This window comes from Cariama cristata, unplaced genomic scaffold (assembly GCF_000690535.1).
Source record: "Cariama cristata isolate BGI_N322 unplaced genomic scaffold, ASM69053v1 scaffold12641, whole genome shotgun sequence".
Classification (NCBI taxonomy): domain Eukaryota; kingdom Metazoa; phylum Chordata; class Aves; order Cariamiformes; family Cariamidae; genus Cariama; species Cariama cristata.
Genome location: NW_009601068.1, coordinates 24,840 through 48,305, shown reverse-complemented (window position 1 = coordinate 48,305; position 23,466 = coordinate 24,840). Strand labels below are relative to the sequence as shown.

General features: G+C 47.8%; 1 protein-coding gene across 1 annotated transcript in view; it reads left to right on the top strand.

Moving 5' to 3' along the window:
* Window positions 1–23,466, top strand: part of NOC2L (nucleolar complex associated 2 homolog (S. cerevisiae)) — a gene marked incomplete at its 5' end in the record, with an annotated part of 50,547 nt that overhangs the window by 22,416 nt on the left and 4,665 nt on the right. Inside the window, 5 exons of the mRNA XM_009710301.1 lie at window positions 1,193–1,306; window positions 1,478–1,579; window positions 6,412–6,555; window positions 12,424–12,537; window positions 17,493–17,628. Of these exons, the coding sequence (XP_009708603.1) occupies window positions 1,193–1,306; window positions 1,478–1,579; window positions 6,412–6,555; window positions 12,424–12,537; window positions 17,493–17,628 (610 nt within the window). The remainder of the gene's footprint in view (window positions 1–1,192; window positions 1,307–1,477; window positions 1,580–6,411; window positions 6,556–12,423; window positions 12,538–17,492; window positions 17,629–23,466) is intronic.

Sequence of the window (23,466 nt, the reverse complement as noted above, 5' to 3'; positions counted from 1 at the left end):
GTGTACTCTGTTGCCTGATGTCTGCCCAGGGCAGAAGGGACCAAGACAGATTCTGGCTCTAGCTGATTTCAGCTGAAGATAGCTTTCCTGTGTGCCAAATGTAGCCGTGCAGGGAAGAAAAGAATGGAAATTCTCATCGATTCGTGTTACCCTTCCCTCAGTGAAGTTAGGAAACTCCTCCCAAAAAGGAGGAAGTAGGGAAAAGGCTTTCATTGTCCTTGGTGTTGATTACAATTTGTTAAGTTTTAAGGCAATAATAACTCTTCTTAATTAAAACCAAACTTGATGAGATGCCACCCTGGAGAACCAGTCACACAGACATACGTGAACTTCCTCTCAATTTTCTTCTTTCTACTGTTTAAACTTCATACCTTCTGAAATATTCCTCTCTCCAACCATTATCATTAAACAAGCTCTGGAAAAACCCAAAAGCAAAGGTGCAGGTCTGTGCCTTTCGACGTTACATACTAGCCTGCTGGGCATCCAGCTGTGCCCTAGAGCTTGTGTGTGCTCATCATTTTGATAAACAGGGTGTATGGTCTCCTCTCAAACTTTGGGAAGGGACCAGTTTTTCTCTGTGTCCCTTGCTATAAAATGAAATGTGTCCATGGAGAAGAATATGCACTTAATCAAAGGCTGTTCAGTTATAATTGGTACAAGGGACACCAATGGGAAATGTGTTAGAATAGAAACCTTGTCTGGCAAGGGGTGCTTGTGAAAAGGTGTCTCTGCTTCCTGGGACAGTTATTTTAGTGAAAATAAAAGGGTAATGGTTTTGGTGTAAGCAACATTTAGTCTTGCTGTTGAAAAGCTTCTCACCTTAAGGAACAGCTCCAAAATAAAGCTTTGTAGTATGATCTTTCTGACCATTAGAAGCATGGGTCTGAGGAACAAACCTCTAGTTTCTTGAGCTGTTGCTTGTGTTTGTTTCCTTTTACCTCACGCTTCTGTGGCATCTTTCATACTTAGGTCTCTAAAGCTTCAAGTGTAGTTGGCATTTGCTCCCTAACTGTCCCTTGCTAGGGTATTTAAGAAAGCTGTGGGAACAGCAGTCAGAACAGACAAGCAGGAATCAAGATTTCTGGATTGTCTTCCCAGCTCTGCCACCAACTGCGTGATCTTGGTTGAGTCATTTGGTATCTGTTTTGTTTTGTGGTGTGATCATCTCTACAGTCAGTTTTTTCCGTTGTAGATTTTCCAACAAGTGGATTTCAACAAGAAGCCAGGACGTATGAGCGCTAAGCCTATAAACTTCGCAGTGATCTTGAAGCTTTCCAATGCCAACCTGCAGGAGAAGGCCTTCCGAGTAAGTGGAACCCCAGCTGCCAACAGGGCACAGCTGCTCTGTAAACAACAGAGTTGCCCTAGCAATATGCTTTGTGTTCCTGTCCCGTAAGGCTGGAGACTCATTTCCCAGTCTGGGCGCTGTAGGCTTTAGTTCCTATCTGACATCTCTGTTTCTGCTTCCCCTGCTCAGGACGGACTTATTGAACAGCTCTATGACCTGATGCTTGAGTATCTTCATTGCCAAGCCTACAGCATTGGATTCCCGGAGTTGGTTCTCCCCACTGTCATTCAGGTAAGGTGTAAGACACTTCTCAGTCATGCCATGAACGTGCACAGAGCACGATAAAGTCATTTAAGCTAACAGTGAACTCAAGATAGCCCTCGCAATGTGAAGGGAGAGCTGTTTACCTTTTCTTAATTATAGTTTTTCTTTGCGTTTTGGGGAATTCTTAGGGAGGAATAGAGGCGTTGCATCTAATTAGAAGGCTGAAGGTATGTGAAAGTAGCTGTGGAGAATAGCCACTCTTTTGGGAGCCAAAGTGGAACAGAGGGCTGCATAACTCCTATAGAGATGTGGTTTTGACTAGTGAATGCAGATGAGTTCTTGGCAATTGAGAGTTGCCTGAATTGCTGTCTTGTCTCAGAGCAGTACCTGTGCTCTGGGAGCCCATGCTTCTCCTGGCCCTACGGCCTCCCTCATGTGCTTTCCACAAGATGGCAATCTTCCCTCCTCTCGCAGTGTCTCCATCAACCGGGGCACTTTCTCCCCGAGTCCCTCCATACAAAACAGTACAATTCTAGTCTCCATCCCTCCTCCTCGCTGCACCTTACAGCAGTGCTGCAAAGTAGTCTCCTTTGCCTCTCCCCTGACATTCTACAGTGCAGGATGTTCTTCCTAGCCGCTTCATGTTTACATACTTTGTTGTCTACTATAAAACTGCCTAATAGTGCTGTGCATCCAGGTGTATTGTGCGTAATCCTTCCGTAACACCCTGGTAGCTGCCTGGCTTCAGTTTTGGATAAGCGGTGACCTCTCTGCTTTGAATAGTAAGATTGCTCAGTGTAAAAGTGTTGGAACTTGTTCCCTCCCTTCATCACAGTCCTCTCTATTTTTAACTCATGAGTGGCAGATGTCATACAAGTTAGGCAGAGGGCTGCTGTCATATCCTCCACAGGGACATGAACCTCTCCTTTGCTTTGGTGTATTCTGTGAGACCCTGTGTCTGCGTACCTTGTTGCTGTGATGCCTTTGGTTGACGTGGGAGCAATGTCTCAGTTGAGACCCACAGGCTGCTTGGGAGGCAAATCTTCTTTCTGCTGTGTGTAATAGGCTGGCATCTGTCAAGCGCATGACTCTTGGCTGGGTCCTTGCAGCCTGGCACAGGCCATTGCCTGGCTGGCAGTCGGCTGCTTTGGCTAATGTGAGCTGACAGGCACTCTGCGCTAGGAGAGCAGCTCCTGAGCTTGCTCTTGCTTTGCGTGCTTCTCACTTATCGGCAGCAAACAAAGCCCTTTTCCTCTCAGCCAGCAGCTGTTGAGAGCATCGAAGCTGTCGGAGCCGATGTTCTAGCTGGAATGAAAAACGGCTGACGGCCCTCTGGCACCAAGCACCCTGTGGCTTCCAAACACACCCTGGGACCAGCCTGTATTTCTGCAGAGAATTAATGCGATCGGATTCCTATTTGGCTGCCACTAACCACGGCCTCGTGGCGTCTGCTGGGCTGGGGTGCTGAGGTTAGCTTCCCAAAATCTCAGAGTCTTCGGGAAAGTGTGGGGGGGAGGCTTTTCTCCTGGAATGGTTCCAGTTAACTGTAAAAATCCATCTGTCCTGATTCTTCCTCCCCAATGAGCTCACGCTTCTCTCAGTGCCGTGTCGTAGAGGCTGTGTTCCAGCTGGCGAGGGTTGCGTTCCTCATCTTCTGGTCAGCGGCTTTGGAAGAAGCTAGGCTGAACTGCCTTCAAACTGAACTTTAAAACCTCCTTGCCTGGAAGGCAGGAAGCACCCCGGCAGATCAAAAGAAAGGAGGGGCAGGAGACAGTTCAAAGGCTTCTGTTCTGCCCCAGCTGCTGGGACAACCCCATGGCAGTCACTGCCTCCACAGGCTGGTAAGGAGCTCAGAGTGCAGAACCTGTGTGTCGGGATGCTTGGAAGAGACTGCCTCTTCCCTCCTCAAGAGCCCTGACAGGTGTCACGGGGCAGAGGTGAGAGGTTAAAGGGAAAAACTGGGCAGGCATCGATAGGGCGTAGGTACTGCTGGATGGAGGTAGGAGATGGCATGATCTAGGCATGACTTGCAGCTAGACAGAAGGGCAGGAGGTGCCGGTTTGCCTTGCCAGCAGCCACTCCTGCTGCTCACTCTCGGTCCAGAGTTGAATATTCCTTCTGCTCTTTGTGAATGGGGGATTGGACTTGGATTTGGGTTCCCTGCAACGCACACGTGCAGCTGCTTTAGATCATTTATAGTTCCCTGCGTCGTTTACAGTAAGAGGAGCTGAGGTTTTGCTGTGGTCTCTGCTGGTATAAACCATTGGTGTTTAAGGCTGGCAATTCGACAGAATCAATCCCACTAATCACAGAGCTGCTTAGCTAGGAACTGATGTGAGATGTTAATGACACATACGCACGCACACATACACGCGTATGTTCTGATTGCTTTTATTCTGGAAAGATATGATTGTTGTATTTGGCAGAGTGGAAAAAGGCATACACAGAGTCCCTTTCTCTCTCTCTCTCCCCTCTATCTTCTTTTACCTTCTTGATTGTGTTCCCTGCCTCTTAACACAGGACTGAGATCTCATTATGTTTCGTTAATATCTGTGGTAGATAGTGATGGGACTGTGAGGGATTGCAGGGGTAGGAGAGAGGTGGGGGAAAGAAGAAATGAAGCATACGGCTATGAGAGTGAACACACAACACCAAACTGCACAGATAGAGCCTGAGATTTTGCAGCATTTCTGGTGACACTTCTGCAACGAAAGAAAAATGATAATGTATGTGGCAGCGGATGAAATGGATCTGGGGCTGCAGCTGTAGGGATCAAGTGAGATAAATCGAATGACAAATGCATATCTCAGTGGAGATAAATATGCAGCACCTATAAAAAAATAAGTATTTTAGAAAGGGGAGGTGAGGGTAGGAGAAGCTTCACCAGGAGCAGAATAGTTCTGCTGATGGTTTCTTTGTGCTTGTTTGATGGGCTCTATGCTTTGTGGAAAGGGGGGGAACGTGTTCAGTTTAACTCCTGTTTTTTTGAGTTGGATGTGTGATGGCAGATGGGCGTGTGCTGGGGATAAAGGGACAAGAGAAGCCCCTGCTGCTAGGTGATGGGGGACAATCTCCATGTATGTAGCAGGCAGCGGATCCTGCAGCAATATACCGATCAGGAGAGCAGTGTCCTGACAGAGAGGGGCTAGGTGTGACTTGTCACCTCTTGATTGACATTTAACACCTACCCACTTGGCATGTAAGATCAAGCCAACAGGTAGGCTTGACAGGAAGGAGACGACATCTTCCTTCACCCAGCTCTTGTATTTTGAGGCAGAACATTTAAAGCTGTAAGCAGAGAAAACAGTACTGTATTTGGTGACTAGAAACCCTTTCTCTCTGACATGATAGCATCTGCAGGTCCCAGCTGAGATGAAGGTTCCATTGTGGTTAACCATTTTCTTTTGTCTTGTTGGCTCTCTTTCTGTAATTAAGTGTGTGCGTGTGTGTGTATATATGTATATATGTGGCTCTAGAGAGAGCTTGGCCTGCAGAATATGGACAGCACTCCAGAGGCTTGTCTTGGTGAAAACTGTTAGCAGACAGTGTAGTAAACTGGAATTCAAGCCATGAGTCAATCTGGATACCCCCATCTCAATTTCTGTCATCAAGAGCATCCACTGCTGCCTCAGCTTTTAGTTTGGAGGTATCAAAACAGTGCAGTGGTGTTGGAGAGTGTTTTGTATTGGGAGGGGAAATCTTTGGTGGGGAGAAAAGATGTTTGCTTGAGGACAAAGCTACTAAGATAAAAAAAGAAACCACCACAAAAATGTACTGTGTTTGCAATGAAGTCTCACTGTCTGAGAGTAGTGAAGTGTGCTTTGGGCGCAGAGAGAGGGCAGGAGCACATTCTCAGAGTAGGATGGTCCTTGCCCTTTCAGGCAGCACTAGGGTTTGTGGTTTCCTGGCAGACTGGGTCTTGTCCTAAGCGTTACACATAAGGCCTCGGGTCTAAAAGAAAGAATTATCTAGGCACATGCTGCATAAGTTGTCCACAGAGAGGGTTATTTTGTAAATTTTTATGTAGTGGGTTTGTGCCCTTGAAAAATCAGTGGTGCCAGTTGGGTTGGTACAGTCAGACATTAAGCAAACTTCACCCTGTGTGACTCTGCAGATGGCCGTCTGTCCTGACCCACAACTCTGCTGCTGGAGGAGCAGCAAGTTTTCCCACCGAGCTATGCCAAAGACCCTTACTCCCAGTCCATAGAGGCTTCCACCCCAAGCCTCTTCTCTGCCTTCAATCCCAGCCGTCAGTCTCATCCACAGCCTCTTGTATTTGTATTCCCATTCCAATATTGACTGGTGTTCTACAGTCTTAACCCACAGACACCTTGCCCTGTTCTAATCCTGACTTCCCTGTGCTTTTGGCCATCTAGCATCCACAGGTATCCACTGTTACTCCTGGTCTCCATGCATTTGGTCCACAGTCCGTCTTAATATTTGGCTGAGCCGGAGACAGTGATATTGTAACTGCAATGGCAGCTTAGGAGCTGAGGCCCCAGAGAGCATAGACTTTTTTCCTGCTGGCTGCTTGAACTCCGCTGATATCTTTTTTTTTTTTTTTTCTTCAGAAAGAAGTAGTGCTAAAGGGTGCAAAGAGCTTTTTTTTGAGCAAGGCCCCTGTGCTGGATTGTGTACAAACATCTGGCCTGTCACTGCAACTCTTTGCATCCTCCCAGCCCAGGGTGGCAGGACCCCCAGGGCTGAATATGGGTGATACGTTGGAGTATGGTATGAATTGAAGGGAAAAGGCACCCCATGCTGTCTGTCACGGGGGGTGGGAAATGTTTTTTTGCTGATGGGATCTGTTTATGGAAACTGTTACATTGCTTTCATTCTTCCTCTCTTTTTCCTCCTAGCTAAAATCTTTCCTGAAGGAATGCAAGGTTGCCAACTACTGCAAGCCTATCCGGCAGCTCCTGGAGAAACTGCAGGAAAATTCTGCCTACATCGCCAGCAAGCGTCAGAAAGCCACCTTCGGCGTGGCCAGCAGGGAGTCTGTGGTGAGTCTGCTACTTCGATTTGGGCTTCCTGGAAAGACGGTGAGACTCTGGCTGCCGGCGTTGAGCGGGTGGCAGAGGGAGGAGGGACGACGAGGTCATGGAAACGAGAGTGTGTGGGGTGGGGCAGATGTTCACAAACAACTGAACTCGGCAGGGATCTGATGCTATAGCTGGCAAGGCTCTGCAGCCAAGAGCCTCATGGAAAACAGAGTCCATAAATTATACCCTTCTATTATTTATAACACACACACATGTATGGAGCCGCCTTGTTTTGCTGGGGCATCTCCTTTGCTGAGAAGTTTCTTGGTTTTCATCATCCCATTCCTGATACATAGGTGCCAGTTCGTGCCTAAAGCAATAGGGGGGATCCTGCCACCTCTGTAAGCGTGTTGTTTCCTCCTAGTCTGTAGAGACCAGTCTCCAGCAGTGTAGGACCAAGCCATCGGCAGACTGATGTGTGGCAGTTTAGAATCCTGAGGCAAACGTTTCCACATATTCCTGAGCCCTTGTGGAGACAGAGCTATAGAATCAGGAAGGTTATGAGGCGTAAGAACAGTGACCAGGCATCCTAGGCACTGCAGTTGCTTCTCAAGAGAGATGCTGGTGTGTTCTTCTGTCTGCAGGCTGAGCATCCAACCTACTGAGAAAATGCTGAGCACATTCAACACCTAGAAAAGTTGCAGTGGCTCTGGGTGGCTCATAGCACCTTTGGAGCAGCTGAATTAAACATCAGGATTCTACCTTAGTGATGAGATGAAGAGGAGTAACTAAGGTGGTAATGGACCCCTCTCTCATCTTGGGAAATGAACTGTAGCACAGCTAGAAAACTGTGTATTAGAGAGTTTGTTAGCTAATAGTTGGCCATCTGGCTAACAGGCTGAGAGATGCTACGTATCTCCTTGTTTCTCCTGCTCCAGGAGTCTGCCTGCTCTGAGCCAGGTCTTCCTAGGGATGGTGTAGCATATTGTCAGGACATTCCTTTCAGTGTCCTTGCTTGAAGCTTTTTTTTCTTTTGCTTTGCTCCATCCTTCTTTGGGGACCTGTTGACCTGACTGAAACTCCGAGTTCTTTGAAATTCAGGTGCCGTGTAAATGAAGCCAAAGGGAAGGAAGCCTTGTTAAGGAAACTTTTTTTTGGGTGTCCTTTGGATTGGACATTTTATCTTTGCTTTTTATCCAGCACAGCAGCCTTTGCAAACCTGATAGCAGGTGAAATGTGTGTGTGCATGCCTCTCTGTGTGAGAGGAGGTAGTGGATCTGACTCTTCCTTCCCAGGCAGGAGAGAGGTGAAAATATCTCTTGTCTGCAAGGTAATTGATGGGTCAGAGTGGTCTCTCCAGCCACATGGTATCATTGGAAAGTCTGGAGTTCTGCATCATTGAAAGCTCCACCTGTTGGCATGGAGCTCAGCACAGAGCAGAAGTTGCAGTGCAGACTAATTTGTCTTCAGACACTAAGAGGCAGGGACTGCAGGAAAATTAGCCTTTGAAATCCTGATATATCAATGCCAGGACACAGCAGCGCTATTCTGGGATTAAGGGGTTGATGGATCTGGGTTTGAAGTGACTATAAGTAGTCTTTGGTTCTGTAAATGCCATTCTGAGTTGGACTGTTTTGCTAAAGGAATTATGCTTCCCGTCTGGAGTGAAGTGGTTAGGGTTTTGTTGTTTTGTATTTTTTGTGGGCAGTGCTGTGACCACCCACCAACTCCGCAGAGGTAGAGATTTCAGCCTCTAGGGCTCTCCATGAAACAGATGGACTGGGGAAGGTCGTTGGCTAAATAAAAGAGGGTTTCCAACAACTCTGCCACTCTCTGCTTTTCCCAGCAACTCTGGCTACAGTCCCTTGTGTAGGAACTAAATGATTATTTTAACATCTTGCTGCCTGTATGTCTCCTAGTTGACATTGGTGCACCTGCTTTCCCAGGGACATCTGGACGGCTGAGTAGCCTGAATCGGGCAGGGTTGGCTCTGGAGGGGCAGCAACAGGCAGCCTGCCTTGAGTAAGAGAGGTTGGTGAAGGGAAGCGGGCACCAGTTTGCCAAGCCTGTTTGGAGATGGCTGTTCTGTCATTAAAGGGGATAGAGCAACAGTGCTGCTCAGGGAGGGTGCCTGGATTGCCTGTGTAATCTGTGTTTTTGCACTGTGGTGGTGTCCTGTGGGAGAAGAGAGCCTTTCTCTTCCTACAGTTAATGAGATATCAGTGCTGGGAGCAGAGGAAAGAGCCCACTCAGTACTTCTGTAGGGTGGAAGAGCCATAGTGGCTTACCTTTTGTACCCAGAGGACAAGTTTTGTGCCGAGGTGGCTTTGTGTTTTCCCCCTACACCTTTGTGAGCAGATGGTGTAGATTCCCAAGAAGGGCCAAAGCTCCCACAGAGACCGGGCTTCCCAGAACGATTTGGATTGTCCCTGGAAGACTGGGTTGAGTTTGCCAGGCTGTCTCCAAGATATATGGGGTGTTGGCACTTCTCATGAGCAAACGCTGCCAGAAAAGGGAAGGGAAGGAGGGGGGTGAGGGAAAGGGAGGTATTTGTGTGTCCCACTTGCCAGCAAGAGCAATTGAAAGCAAATGCTCTCTGGTTTTCACATGCATGCATTTGTGCCTGCTCCAGTGTAGGGAGCAGAGCCTGAATTCTGAGCTAATTCTTCCATGCAGCATGCTGAAATGCGGCTTTCGTGGGCAGAATTACAGAGTAGTGGGTGTGCTTTAGAAAGGTGGAGTTTACCTAAGGGTCTCTGTTATATAATTTTAAAGAAGAAACAGCCTGGGGATTGAACTTAGTGCTGCGGGGGGAGCATGAGGGTACAATGTTTAACTTAACGTGGAGGGACTATGGAGGGATCCCTCCTTGCATCCCAGGAACTGTGGTATGGAGGGACAGGCACACCAGATGTGTTCAGCCTGACTTCTTCCATATTATTTTAAGATTGAGAACTTTACTTTTGTTGTTGTTTGTAAGAAGCAGATCAATAATTGAGAGTCAGTGCTTTTTTGAGAGCACAGTGCGAATAGGTTACTATACTAATTAAGGTCTTTGCGAGGGGAGCCAAAAAAAGTGAAGCCTGCAGCTGAAGGTGAGTCCTGATGCATAATGTGCAGTTCTGATTTTAGTCTCATCTGCACTAGTATGGGCCCTGGATTGGCAGGGGAACATGCAGGGAAGGAAAAGGACCTGCAGTGTGTGCCGGCCTGCGTTACAGCTCTGTGGCTCCGAGGGAGACCTTTGCACTGAGCTGGGGAACCTTCGCTTACGAACAGTGCAGCGCAGCAGGCTGTCACGCTTAATGAAATGTGAAGTGAGGGAATGAGCTGATGGAAAGCATTGCCTCATTTCCACGGGATTTCCAGATCTTCTGCATTCATCCTCATCTCACATTTCAGCTGGGAGGTTTTTCTGGAGGGTGGATTTTTGATGATCTTTGTTACATTTGCACAGGTGCTAGCACTGTGGGCTTGATCCGTGCTGGGTGTTGCCTGACAGCAGAGTGATGCAAAAGCAGTAATAGAAGGAGAATTGCAAATGGTTAAAGTGAGTGTGATGGCATCTACTCTCTCAAAATTCCCATTGAGGTGTTCTGACTAGAAAGATGGGAGTGTTTTAATGGTCTGGATTCCAGCACCCTTTAAAACCAAAAGAGGTGTATCAGACAGAACAAATAGACTTTTGCCCTCTGTAAGAAGAGTCTTTCTCAGAAGCTGTCCATACCAAGCTGCATCAAGAAATTGCCTGATTGCAGCTGCCAGCCTAATATGAGCCTGATCTATAAATGGGGTGACTTTGTACTCCTCAGGAATTACTCCTCTTGCCATAGCGGTGGGTCAGATCGACAGTAAAACTGTGCTGTCTGCTGGCTGGCGTCTCCGCGGTACATCAGCTGTGCTTACAGTCAGCCTGCCGGGGGGGAGACCGGAGAGCAGAGGCAGACTGGAGCCGTGTTACAAACAATCCCATGGGGACTGTGAGTCTGGGACCTGTGATTACCAGAAAGGGCCTGTTTGGCTTGATGCAGTATTGATAGCGCCTGTTGTAGGGTGCATAAATAGATTCTGCGCCATTAGAGTGCAGGTGACACAAGCTGGTCACCATTTAATTGCCAAAGTTCAGCTCCTGGTGCCAGCTGCAGAGACCACAGATCATCTCCACTTCCCTCCCAGTGATGAGCCAAATCAAGAGCTGGCGTAGACTGATGTATTTCACTTCACGATATATACTGAGTACTTGTTTATTTGTGTAAGCTGGGAGCTCTGTGCTGCTATCCATTGCAGAGACTTGTTCTTTCTCTTTTGCTCATGCACTGCTCTTTAAACAAACTTCTTCCTGTGCTTTGGCTCACAGACTGCAGCCAGCACACCATAGCTCCCTAGTTTTGGGGCTCAGCTCCCCAGAGGCGGTTGATTTGAGATCTGCTGAAGAATATTTGAGCTGCTACTGTGTTCTCTGCTGTGAAGATGGTCTGACCTTTTGTTCCCACCCTCAAATGGGAGCTCTGGATTTGTTCTTGACCCTGGATTCAGGATACTCTTTTTGGATGTGTTGACCTTTGAATGTATCTAGGCTAACCTCTGTTCCTGTTGCTCATTCCCTTCCTCCTCTGCCTGTTTCAATTCCTACTTGTATGTCATGTCTTTCTGCTTACATTAGATTGACTTTTTACTGTGGGGTAACGCAAAGCCTCTGGGCACTGCGGTAATCCGGTTAACAGGTACAGTTCTGTGGGTTTTAAGTTAAAGGGATGTTGGCAGGTTAAGAAGAATATATTTTAATATGACATACCACCCAGCCCCCTTTCAGTGCTAACGTGCCAAATGATTGAAGCGTAAAAGAATTTTTAACCATCTAATTTGCTTCCCACCATTTACGGTGTTTGCACCTCCTTATTCTCCCTGCTTGGACAGCGGAAACAGGCTCCACGCTTCTTCATGCTCTGCTCTCTCAAGGTTGGGATGAGTCCAAGACCCTGCAGGGGAATGTTTGTTTCAAAAATAAACATTTGGCTGTAGAACAGGGGGAACAGGCAATCAAACATCTTTCTTTGGTACTTAGGTCTTGTAAATGCTTGTGTGAGGTTTTTCTGAATTGAAAAGCAAGATGTGAGCAGTTGATCAAATGCCTCCGTTGAAGGAGCAGGGGACAAATTTTGTCCTGATAGATCCTCTGATCCGTCCCTTTGATTCCTACCTTCAGGTTTCAATTGAAGTAATTTCTTTTTTATTACAGTAGGCTGCATCATCTGACTTGAGTTCTGTGTTTCACTATAGCTAGAGTAGAAGTGAATGTTCAAGGCCAAGATAGTCATAGTGGATCCCAGAAGGTATTGACTTGGTTTTAGGAGAGCCTATTGTGAGCTCTCAGCAATTCTGAGAATTAGGCCTCTTCTAAAGGGGAGAAATAGGAATTTGGAAACTCACATTTCAGGCCACCATGCTGAGAAAATGTTACGATCTTCCATAAGCTGAAGCATCTTGTGCACCACCATATAGATGCTCCTTTAGGAGGACTTTTTTTTTTATACCATTGGTATCCTGTGCTTTGCTACTGCATAAGCGAGCTGTTGCGTTGGCCAACCTGTCCATTCCATCTTTTGGCTTTCTTTGATTTGCCTGCAGTCCCAGGGCATTGCATTGCCTAAGGAGAGTTGTCAGTCACACTGTTCCTCACTCAATAGTTCCTTAAGTCACTGTGCCTGAATTCACACTTAGTCTTGCTTGCATTCTGTGTCATGGTTGCCAGTTTCCTACCCAGAAGCTGGGAAAAGGTGGTTTGGGAAAGGATCTTAACCTCTGCTCTTAACTCCCTACATTTGCCAAAGTTGTACTGGAAAACTGTTTTGTGAACCTACCTTAAATTTGCACCCTCTCTCTCCACAGGAACAATGGGAGAAGCAGGTCAAAGAGGAGGGGACACCTCTGACCAAGTATTATACTCAGTGGAAGAAGTTAAGAGAGAAGGAGATACAACTGGAAATCAGCGGCAAAGAAAGAGTAAGAATGAAATGCCTAACTTACTGGTCATCTGTGCCACGGGAAGACAGGAGAGCCATGTCCTGGCATCAGGATGGTGGCTGATCAAAACCAGCTCCACTGGCGTGAGCTGAAAGTGGCTTGAGCTGTGTGAGGGTGTAGGCTGGGCATTTTTGGAAGGAGCATGAGTGTGGCTGGACGGCAGCCTAATCAGTGTCTTCAGCTCCCCACGGATTTGTCTTGCTGGGATCTCTAGGAGCAACATCTGTATCCTCTGCCTGTAGTGTCTTCCTTTGCCCAAGTTAATAGAGAACAGGTGACATAGGGTGAAGTAGCGCTAGGGTAAATTTCCCTGTGTCTCTGTTTAGGCTCATGCTGTTCAAGACCCATCAGCACAGCAGCCTTTGTAATTCAAGGCTAGGAAGCTGAAGACAGTAGTGATGGCAGGGGTTGGGTGGGTAACAGATTCAACTGGGTCTGAGCAACTGGGGCAATAGCCTTATTGTGGATGTTACTTTTGGAACAAGCACATGATGTAGTTTGGAAGCTTAGACTGTACACACAGTTCCTGTTCTGGGTGTTGATCTCCATGTTCATGGGCCTTCTCACATTGCTTTGGGCAGTTTGCATCATTTCTTGCAAATTGCATTGCTTTCTTGATAGTTAAACAGAGTGGGTTGAACTCGTGTAGGCCTTTAGCTCTTTTTCTAGCTCTGCAGAATGTGACTGGATTGCCATGCTAAAACCTAACTTTGCAAGAAAGTAGGGAGGGGAAGATGCCTCTCTTCTTAGTGAAGGGAATATCAGACATGAGTTCTGGTTTGCATTTTCGTATTTCACCCATGTGGGGTGGCTGGTTGCAAGGTGGGACTTGTTGCCCGGACAGAAGTGCTCAGACTGCTGTTTCCCACATCTCCTGCCCAAGGGAAGGTTCCTTGACCGCTCCTCACGGCGCTGTGCTCCGGGATGCAGAAGGTGGGGGTGGGAGCAAGAGCTTGCTTACATTAGGAGTCTAAAGGAAAGCTGTCTTGATGCTAATGCAATGAAAGTGGCTGAGCTAGGCTCTTGGCCAGGGAGCAGGAAATAGATATAATTGGTGTCTCCAGCGTATGGTGGGGAACAATTAAAATAATCGATGGGACATGAGAATGATTGGCTCTGAGACAAGTCCCAGAGCGTGGTAGAAGACCTGGTAGATCCTAGAAATGCTCAGTATCGTATACCAGCCTGAGATAAGGACAGGAGGCTGAAATTCCCTGGGGCAGCCATGCAGAGGGAATAAAAAGCATGCTTGTTTTCTGTGCAAACCCAGCAGGAGAATGTGGCCTTTGCAGAAAGGAAATTGAGGAGGAGGGGAGCTAAGAAACAGCAAAAAGTGATGGCTGTGAGTGGGGCTAATCTCTTGCCCAAACCTGGCCCTGCTGGTGTGAGCTGACACTTTCCTGGTACTGAAGCAGCTATCACAAGGGAGGAGATCAGCCCTTGGTGTAAACAAGCCCCTGTCCCATGTTAAAGGGAGGAGGGGAGCTGGAGCCCCTTGAGGTGCCCTGGACCGGCTGAGGTGGAGAGCTGCCCTTGAGGGGAATTGCTTTCATATAGTAAGGCTCAAGAGGGTGACTTCTGAAACTAGGAGAAATCTGAAGGACAGTGACAGGGACTTGTTTTCTTTTGGAGAAAGTGGGCTGAACAGATAAACTGTAGAGAGAGACAGACTTTGGAGTTAGCTTTCCGAAAGGCCTGTGGCTGCCTGGCGTCTTTGCTTGGTGAATAGGGCTGTTGTCTCTCTCAGTGGGGACTGCTAGCTTAATGATGCAGCATTGTGAGCCCCAGCAGGAGAGTGAACACCATGAAGCCCATTAGGGCTGGGAAAATCCATGTCCCATTAGCGGCCATTGGGGGGAAAAAATAATAACAGAAAAAAATCAGCCTGGCTCTCAGCTGCTATGAGCTGCAGCTTGCCTTATATAACAACGCTGACCCTGTCTGCCCATTCCGTTTGCTTTTCCCAATGGTTTTTAATGGGATGTAGACTAATCAGCTTTGTGAGACTCAGTAGATAGTAACCCTCTAGCTGGGGATTAAAAGTCTGGCCCCCAAATTACCTAATTGCTGCTACTGTGTGATGAGCACAGTAGCCGTGAGCTGTGGCTCAGTACAAGTCTCGTTCCTTTGCTTTGTGATTGCTCCGCAGCTGGTAGTGTTTTCTGGTGCCTTTATTTTGAGGTGCCCATCTTGAAGACACTCCTGTGGAGTCTCAGAAAGTTGGAGGTAGTACAACTCAGCATGATTCAACACCAGGTCCTTTTTAATATGCTCATGTTGAGTTCAACCAGTATTGATGTCACCAAAAACTGTAGGCTGCCTTTGGAAATGGGGACTTTTCCTAGGCAGTATGAAAATGCAAAGAATTCCCAACTAACAGCCTCTGCTTCCTGCTGTACATGCCCTGCACAGGATACTGAATTTTTCACAATGTTGAGATAAGTCTCTTTCTTTTGCTCCCTTGAATTGGAGAAGTTTGGAGAATTGGAGAATTCTCATGAGTACATGAGACATTTTACTCATACACAGCTCCATTTCCACTTGAACACATCACTTAGCAGGTTTAGATGGAAACATCCCATGCTCAGGATGCGTGAGGAGAGAGAATAAGACCCTGGATGACTTTTGCATTTCATTTACTGCTGCTGAAGAGTAACAGTGACCAGGGTTGTGGAGAACAGGACTAGCCAACAGGAACTTGGGCCGTTGATGCAGCAGTTGTTTGTTGTCAAAACTGGGTTTCTGCTTCTGTTTGTGACGCTTTCAGCCTCACCTGTTTCCTGGTTAGGCAGTGCTCAACTCCTATTTTAACTGCTGCTGTTGCTGAGGAGTGATAGCTACCAATGCTGCCAGACAGGGACTCTGCAGGTAGCGTGGCTCTTGGCACAGAAGAGGGCCCAAAGATGCTGGCTGTGACTCGGCTCAGCCATACTGATGACATGCCACAGGGTACAGTTCCCAGTACCTGTGGGAGCAACCATCTCTGGGACGCGAGAGACCTGGACCCAAACGGAGCTACTGAGGGGGGACGTGGTGGTCCAGGTCTTGGACTGCAGGAAGTGCCCGTCCTTCTCCCCGATGCTGGGATGATGGCAGCGTGACCTGACTGAGGCACTTGCAGAGGCAAGGGCTGTATAAACTAAAAGGGATCAAGTATGGGGACTGCGTCTGTGATCACAGCCTGATGCTGAGTTAGAAGCATAGCTGCTGATGTATTTTAGCTTCTGACACCTTTGTGTTTTATTTCTGGAGCCTCTCATTGAATCAGTATTTCTGGAGCATCTCCCTTTGCCCTCCCACCGTCCAGAGTTATATGCCAGAACAAATGAGAGGAGTGAAGCGTGAGCCTGTCTTGTCCACCAGAACTGGTAGGGGCTAAGGAAAATGTTTTCACCCTCTCAGCTCCCCTGCCCCACGATGGAGCTTGTTGGAACATAACCACCCTAGGAAAGAGGATGGTTACAGTATGTCATTAGGTCAGCTGAGGGCAGCTGTTTTTCAGTGACTCTGGATTGCTGCTCTTGCTGTGTTTTGCTTCCCAAGTCTCTTCTCTGGCATGCAATGACTGCTGTTTGGAAAGCAAGTTGTGTGCTGCTTTCTTCACGTGTCTCTCCAGCACAGAGACAGCCCCTGCAGGTCTCTGCAGGGCCGGTGGAAGGAGAGGCATCGCGTAGTGGAAAAAAGCAGGTGGGAAGATGATTTAAAATTAGGACCCTGGAAATGGTGGCTGGTGATTTGCTCCCCTCTCCCCTTCTCTGGCCAGCTTCTGTCTTTCCATGCTAGTGCTGGAGGTTATTGCTTGTAAGTGCTCAGCTCCCAGAATCAATATTGCCCAGCTGGGGACCATAACTGTGAAACAGGCTGGGAGAAATTGCTGGAATTGGCTGCAGGAGTAAATGTGCATCTCCGTGTCTCCCCCCATCCCTGTTCTCTCACTCTTTCTCTCTCTGCTGAGAGCTGCCTTTCTATATAGGCTGTGCTTTGCTGCTGTTCCCGCTGGGGGAAGCTCACGGGAGGGTTGAAGTGGATGTGGTCAGAGAGGAGTGTGTTGAGGGGTGGTCTGACGGGTGGGAGAGAGCAAATGAGTTATTACTCGCAGGGTGAATGTTTCCAAGCAAGCTAATGTGTGCTAATGCATGAGTGCTTCCCAGGAGGTGTGTAGCCAGGCACGGGCAGTGGGCAGCTGATGTTCAGAGAGCACTTGGGATTTAATTTGCATTCTGATTATCTTTGCCCTGCTGGCTTGAGCCCTTGCAAGTAAATCCTCCCCCTAATCCCCCTCCGGAGAGGTGTAAAGAGCAGTGAGGTGGTGTCAATTGCAAGTACTTAATGGCATTGATATTGGCTGTCTGCAGCAGCAAGGCTCTTGGCCCATTGATCTCCATAAGGGCTAGCAGTCGGAGAAGCCATGGTATAGACAGACCTTAAGCATCTTCAGCACCTTGCCATTTAACTGTGCTGAAATCTGCAGCCAAAAAGACAGTGCCTTTGCTATAGCTGTCACAGCTTTTGGCCTTGGTGGAAAACTGCAGCTTCAGAGAGGACCAGCACAGTCTGGCTTGATTGTGCTTGGCTGCCCAAGCTGACCAGGCCTGCATGGCTTTCAGTCCAGAGATCTGAGACAGCCAGCTTGTCATGGATGCCTTGCATTTTTATCCCTGCTAAAGTACCATCAGTAGATGGCCCATTACCAAAAGCATTTTATTAGGTAAAGATCAATAGAGCAGTGGTGCTTTGCGTGTATCATTCACCTTTGGAACTGACTCACAAATCTATCTGTTGCTCCCCTAGTTGGCAGCAGGCAGACCCAACTGTTCTTGGCAGTGTGGCTTACACATACTGGGCAAAGCCAAGTTCGTGTGTTTAAGCTCAGCATTTTATGTTTAAAAGTACAAATTAAGGTTGTTCTTACTGTTGATTTTGGTTTTTTCCAGCTTGAAGACTTGAACTTCCCAGAAATTAAGCGTAAGAAGCAAGATGAGAGCAAGGAGGAAGATAAGAAGGAATTCAAGGATCTCTTTGAGCTGGACAGTGACTCTGATGAGGATAATGTTGGATTCCCTGTAAAAGGTGTGGGGCTGGGCTGGGCATACCTTCTCCTTGTCCAGAATTCTGTATGATGTGGGTCAACACGGCCCTGCCCTAGGTGGGATGCATGCTGGCCACGTTCGGTTCAAAAGATACACTTTTTTTTCACAGGATGCTGATGCCTTTTGGAGGCTCTTTAAAGTGACAGACAGAAGGTGGTTGGGAGGCTTTTATCTTTCTCTCTCTCTCCTACTCAGTCCAGGTCATTTTAAAGCTTAGTCCTGCATTAGTCTTTTTCTGTACGTGACCCGTACTCTGTCCTTCTCTTAGCACCATTCTTTTGTCACAGGCACTGACCTCAGCATGATAGCCCAAGAACCAGGGGATATTTGGCTGAAGACAGACCCTGCTTTCAAAGTAGCAGCCGTGGTTCATATTGTAATTCCCAAAGAGATTGTTCTCCTGCATGTGCTTATAATATGTGCAGGTTCTGGGCTGAAGTCTCACCTTGGAGAACATAAAAGTGTTTGCTGTCATCTTGCACCGTGAGTGGAGGTGCAGAAATCCATGTTTTGTTTCTGCACCTATAGAAGAGGAGTAAGAATGTTGTTCTACGTGACAGCATGCTGGGTCTTTGCTGTATGCATCATTGCAAACAATAGCTGTCAGAGGGGCTGGTTACCAGAACAAGGATCTTTGATGGAAGAATGGTTATCCTCTCTTTGCGTGCACTTCTGATTTATTTATTTTATAGTGACTGATGTTGCAAATATTCTTGACAAGCCGAGAAAGTCTAGATCCTCTAGAGAAAATGGAGTGATGTCACTCTGTGGCTGTGACCACGAGGGGGCCAGAGTAAATTGTGGAACCTGCCTGAGAAGTTCACCACATAGTTTGAGGAAAAACTTAGATGTTCTTTTTGTAATTTGGAATGTTTGGGATATCACAGGTTTTCTAAATGCCATTCATATAGTAGGGCGACTTGCAGGAATACAGAGTTTTCTTGTTTGGAGATTTAATCTATGGATAAAATCCTCGTCTGTTGTGCACATTGTATGGCATGAGGCTAAATCTTGAGACTTACCACAGAACCAGTGACCGTTGTCTCCTTCACAGGCATCTGTAACGCAGGAGGAGGAAAAGGTTTGAAAACTCTTGTTTGATAGCTTGAGGTTGAAGTCAGTGGGTTTTTATAGGTGACCCAGCAAAGAATGGGAGGAGAGCAAAAGTGGGCACATGACCCACCAAGGTATTGAGAGATCAGCATGACATCAAAATGACTTGCTGAGATACATCCTTGAGATCTGGGGTTGTCCTGCCTGCCATATGAGTCAATGCCTGATAAGAATCCCAGTGGCTTCTAAAAAAGCAGTGATAACTGCAGTTCAGAAAGCAGGTTACTGGGAGCCAGGGAAACCCAGGATCTCTTCCTGTGCGTCCCAGGAACTGACTTTATGTATGCTTGGGAGGTTTCTTTGACTGGTGGACTTCTGGATGTACATTGGGATCCTAACGAGGCATGTCTGTGATGACCGTTACTGATGATGCAGTACAAGGTCTACGGCAGCTGTCTGTCTGGCACCTAACATCCGCAGCTTCTACCTTGTTTCTGGTGCTTGCCTACTCACTGTAGAAATCTGCTGAATATAAAGGTTTGCAATCTACTTGTCAGGCATGGCTTTTACCCCCCTGCCTGTGCATGCACTTGGGACATCTGTCCATGAGGTTCTTTGGCAGCTTTAAGGGCCTGACACATATTGTGAAGAGAGTGCAAATGAGGACTAAGGTCCACGTGATATCAAAGGGCTCTCCCTGCTCTGTTTGTATGAGTCCCACAGCTGCAGTATCTAGTCTGCGGTGGTATCTAGTGGCTGAGCGTGCATCCGCACTGCCGTGTCAGTTAACGGGTCTTGCCTTCCAACATTCCTGGGTCAGCAGCCTCTCCTTTGTTCTTAGTAGGGTGTTTTCTGGAGGGAGGGAACAGACCCTGAAGGCAGCTTCCATCTCAAGGAGCAACTGTGCTCAGCCCCGCCATGGATCTTGAGGCACTGGGTGGAGACAGCGGAGCACTGGGTCTCTAGTGGAGCACTGGGTCTGTACTGGAGAACAGGGTGAAGTCCCCTCCAGGCAATGGTGTGACTCCGCAGTGGGAAAGGGACAAGGAACAAGGAGGCTGGGAAGAGCGCCTGTGTCTTGGGAGATGCATACAATGAGCTCTTGTTCTTACTCTGTGTGGGGTGTGAGATGTTCCCAGCCATGCTCTGCATTCAGTAACTGTCAGGGCTGGCTGCAGATGGAAGTCAGAGAAGCCAGTGCTTCAGTTTGCTGCAGTTCCCTGTCTTTGGGGCCGTTGTTCTATGGGGTGGCCAGATGCAAGGGAATTTGGGAGGCTGTGCAGTTGCTGTGGCTTCTTTACCCATGAGGTTTGAAGGCATAACAATCTCCTCTCTTCAGATAAGGCAAAAGGCGAGTCTGGGAAAATGGAAGGACTTTGGTTCATCTTGAATCAGCCTCAAACTTCTTCCAAGAGAGACATATTGAGCAGCTGATGGTAGAAATCTAGGCAGGAAGATAAGACTGCCCTGGATGGACCTTCTGGGAGAGGAAAACAAGAAATATAGCTGAGAATGCCTAGTGATGCTGACCTCCTTGGAAAGTGACAGGGAGAGACCTGATCCAAGATAAGTTGGTGCTATGAAAGTAACTGTGGCACTGATGTGTTGTGGGGATCTGGGAAGCTCATCAGAGCAGATCAGCCCTTCTGTCACAATGCTACTTCCAGACGTGGGCAGGTGGGCTGTGCCCTCCCTGCTCTGGGAACGGAAGAAGGGCCATGGTTTGGGAATGCCAAGGCTGATGTGGAAAAAGAATAGGAGGCGCACTGGAAAGGTCAACCATACCCGGAGACATCCATGCTCTCCTCATTAGCAAGGCTCAGCAGCAGCACCCAAAACTCTGTTCAGAGTTCTTACTGGAAAAAGCCAGTTCCAGAGTCCTGGGGATATGTAGGTCTCTGCAAAGAAGGGAGAGGGAAGAACTTCTGTAAAGGAAGGAATTCCCTGCCAGAAAAGTCCTAGCTAGGTAGTTGGAGTGGTCTGTTGCTGTAACTCATGCCTCTTAGGCAACCCACAGGTTAAATCTATGACGATGGTTGCCCTGGTCTGGAAAACTCTCTTCCCCCTGATGATTACTATATAAAAGTCTGGATTTCAGAACCTGCTACTGGTGCGGCATCATTGTGGCTTTCTTGGTGGGATGTTGGGTATGGAGGCGTAGTGAAAATGGCTCCCATCTCTCGCCAACCACAGCGTTTGGCTTGGCAGAATCTTTCCTGTGTTGACAGGACGTTCTTCCGATTAGTAGTTGTTTTGGTCTGTCAGGTCCCAGACCAAATCCACAAGAGCGGAAAATTGCCTGCTAAAAGCCAGGAAAGCATCAGTTTTCTGTTATTTAGCTGCTTTCTGTTATTCAAAGCTTCCCTCACCTTTCGTTTGATTTAAATTGAATATTGTATCAATGAAATGTTGATTTCAGTTTACACTGTCCCTAATCTCTCTGGAAGATGGTAGGCCTGCAGAGCAGCTAGAATTCTTGGGTTAACCATTGCTAGCCAAAACATCTTGCTCAATAACTAACTTCTACCTCAAAGACCTTTGTATTTCTCACAGCAGAGCAGACTTCTGAAGGGGTCTTCCCAGTGCCTGGCAGGGAGTGAATGGCACATTTTTCCCAAGCAGAGGAGGTTGAGGAGCTCCCTATTCTCACAGTTTGCCATTAATAATTCTGAGGAAGGGGCCAAAGGTAGATGATGAAACCTGTCCTTGCACGTGCAGATCCTGTTGTCCTCCAGCAGCACTGGTGCAGTTGTGCATCACCTTCCCTTCTGTTCTGAGCATCCCTCTCTTGTCCACCCCCACCATTTTCAGCTGTGCTGTAGCAGAGAAAGGAGATTTTTCTGCATCCAGCCCCAGGCACTGCTGCAGGAAATGGCTGCCAGCAGTTTGGTGTTTGCAGCTTGCACAGCCCTTGGCCCCAGTCTGCTGCTCCCAGATGGGAACCACCCGCCCCTGCTCTCCTCCCACTGGGGAGCAGGAGCAGCAGCAGCATCTGGCAGAGGCACCTCCTCCAGAATCCTCCCAGAACAGCATCCCTCAAGCAGACAAGAGGAGGGAGCCACTGAGGACTGCCCTGGAGTTGAATAGGAAGCATCCTGGATTTCCCAGAACTAGGAGAAACTGCAGCATGGGCTGAGGAGCAGGTTCGGATGGGGTAGGTTCCCGTGGGGAGAATCAGCATGGGCATAACATTGTGGTGTAGTGGATTCTCACAGGGTAGGTACTTCTGGAGGTATCCTTGGAGGGATTCAGAGGTGAAAGTCAGCTCCAGCCAGGTGTTAAAGCCTTGAATCTTTCTGCCCTTCAGCTCCAGGGCTGTACTATAATTGCATGTGTTGAGGATAGGGGATAACAGGCAGGTGCGTAAAAATGCAGGTGCAAGCTAAACACCTCCAGAGCTCTTGCCCTGGAGATACCAGGGAAGAGGAAAAAGTATGTTCAGGGCAGGGGAGGTTACAGGGCGCTCAGCAGCTTAGAGAGGTTCTGAATTGAGGATTGCAGAGAGACCATTTTGTTCAATATCCACTGATGAATCTGTTGGTTCCCTGATTGTGCCTGATCCTCATTGTTAATGCGGCTTCCACAGCATCCTCTGTTAACGCAGTAAGACATGCCACAACTTTAACTTGTTTCAATAACAACGTTATTTGAAAAAAGCATATTTTTTTTTTCTTTAAGCTTACTGTCCTCTGAACCCTATCAGCCTCTTGTGCTAGCTACAGCCATCGGCCTGCTTTAATGGACCATGCAGGATCCAGGCATAAACCTATCTCTTAGGCCTGTCTTCTTCTGAATCCTAACCCTAGTTTTACATTAGGCCAGAGATGAAAGGCTGATAGCAGACCATCCACTCCCCTTGGCCCAGGCCTTCTTCCTAGTCCTTCAGGTCCTGGAGGACCCAGCAGTAGCTAAGCTCTCTGATCCTTCCTTCCCTTAACCTTAGCAGCCTCACAGCAGCCAAAACCACAGTAAGCCCTTTATCTTTGGCAGCAGCAGCCTTTTGCCTAGCTCCGTAAGCTTTGCAGGTCTTCGACCTCTTCTTTCCCAAGTCCCAACCCTGACTTCAACCTGTACTGTAGGACACAGGTCCCTGGTAGAAAAAGCCTTCCACCCATCTGAATCTTTATTGCCTTGCTGAATCCAACAATGAATGAATGAATCTCTTCTGAACCCTAGCGAGACTAGCGATAACAAACGTTTCCGTGTCTGACGTTTATAGGGTTTCTTTGTGGTTTGAGCCCCCTTCTCTGTCAGTACTGGTACTGACTCCTTTGCTTGGGTCTCTGCAAGGTCTGAAGAGGGGAAAGAAACAAAGTTTGCACATTTTGGGAACCCCCAAGCAGGCAAAGGCAGAAGGAGCCAGGAGATGGGGAGGAAAGAGTATGGATTTGATCAATCTGTGTCTTGCCAGTGGGGGTGGGGAAGTTCATGTGTTCCTCTCATTTACCAGCTGACAGATCTCTGGGAGGAAAGGCGGCTGCTCCTGGAAATTATTAATGGCTTAGAGAGAGATGCTGGACTGCCTCGTCATGAGGCAATTAAAGGCGAGAAGGGAGTGTGGATGCAGCGTCTCTCCGGGCTTGGCTGTAATGAGTGATCTGTCCACATTAGGTGTTGGTGTGCCTCTAATGAACTTGAACAGGTTTCTTCATTTATCCCTCACGTAATCATATTACATCAATTTAATGCCAGACTGGTGGGGGTCAGGGGTGTGGAAGGAGAGGTCAGACATTTTCATTTCCTAGCAGAATAATCATGGCCCTTC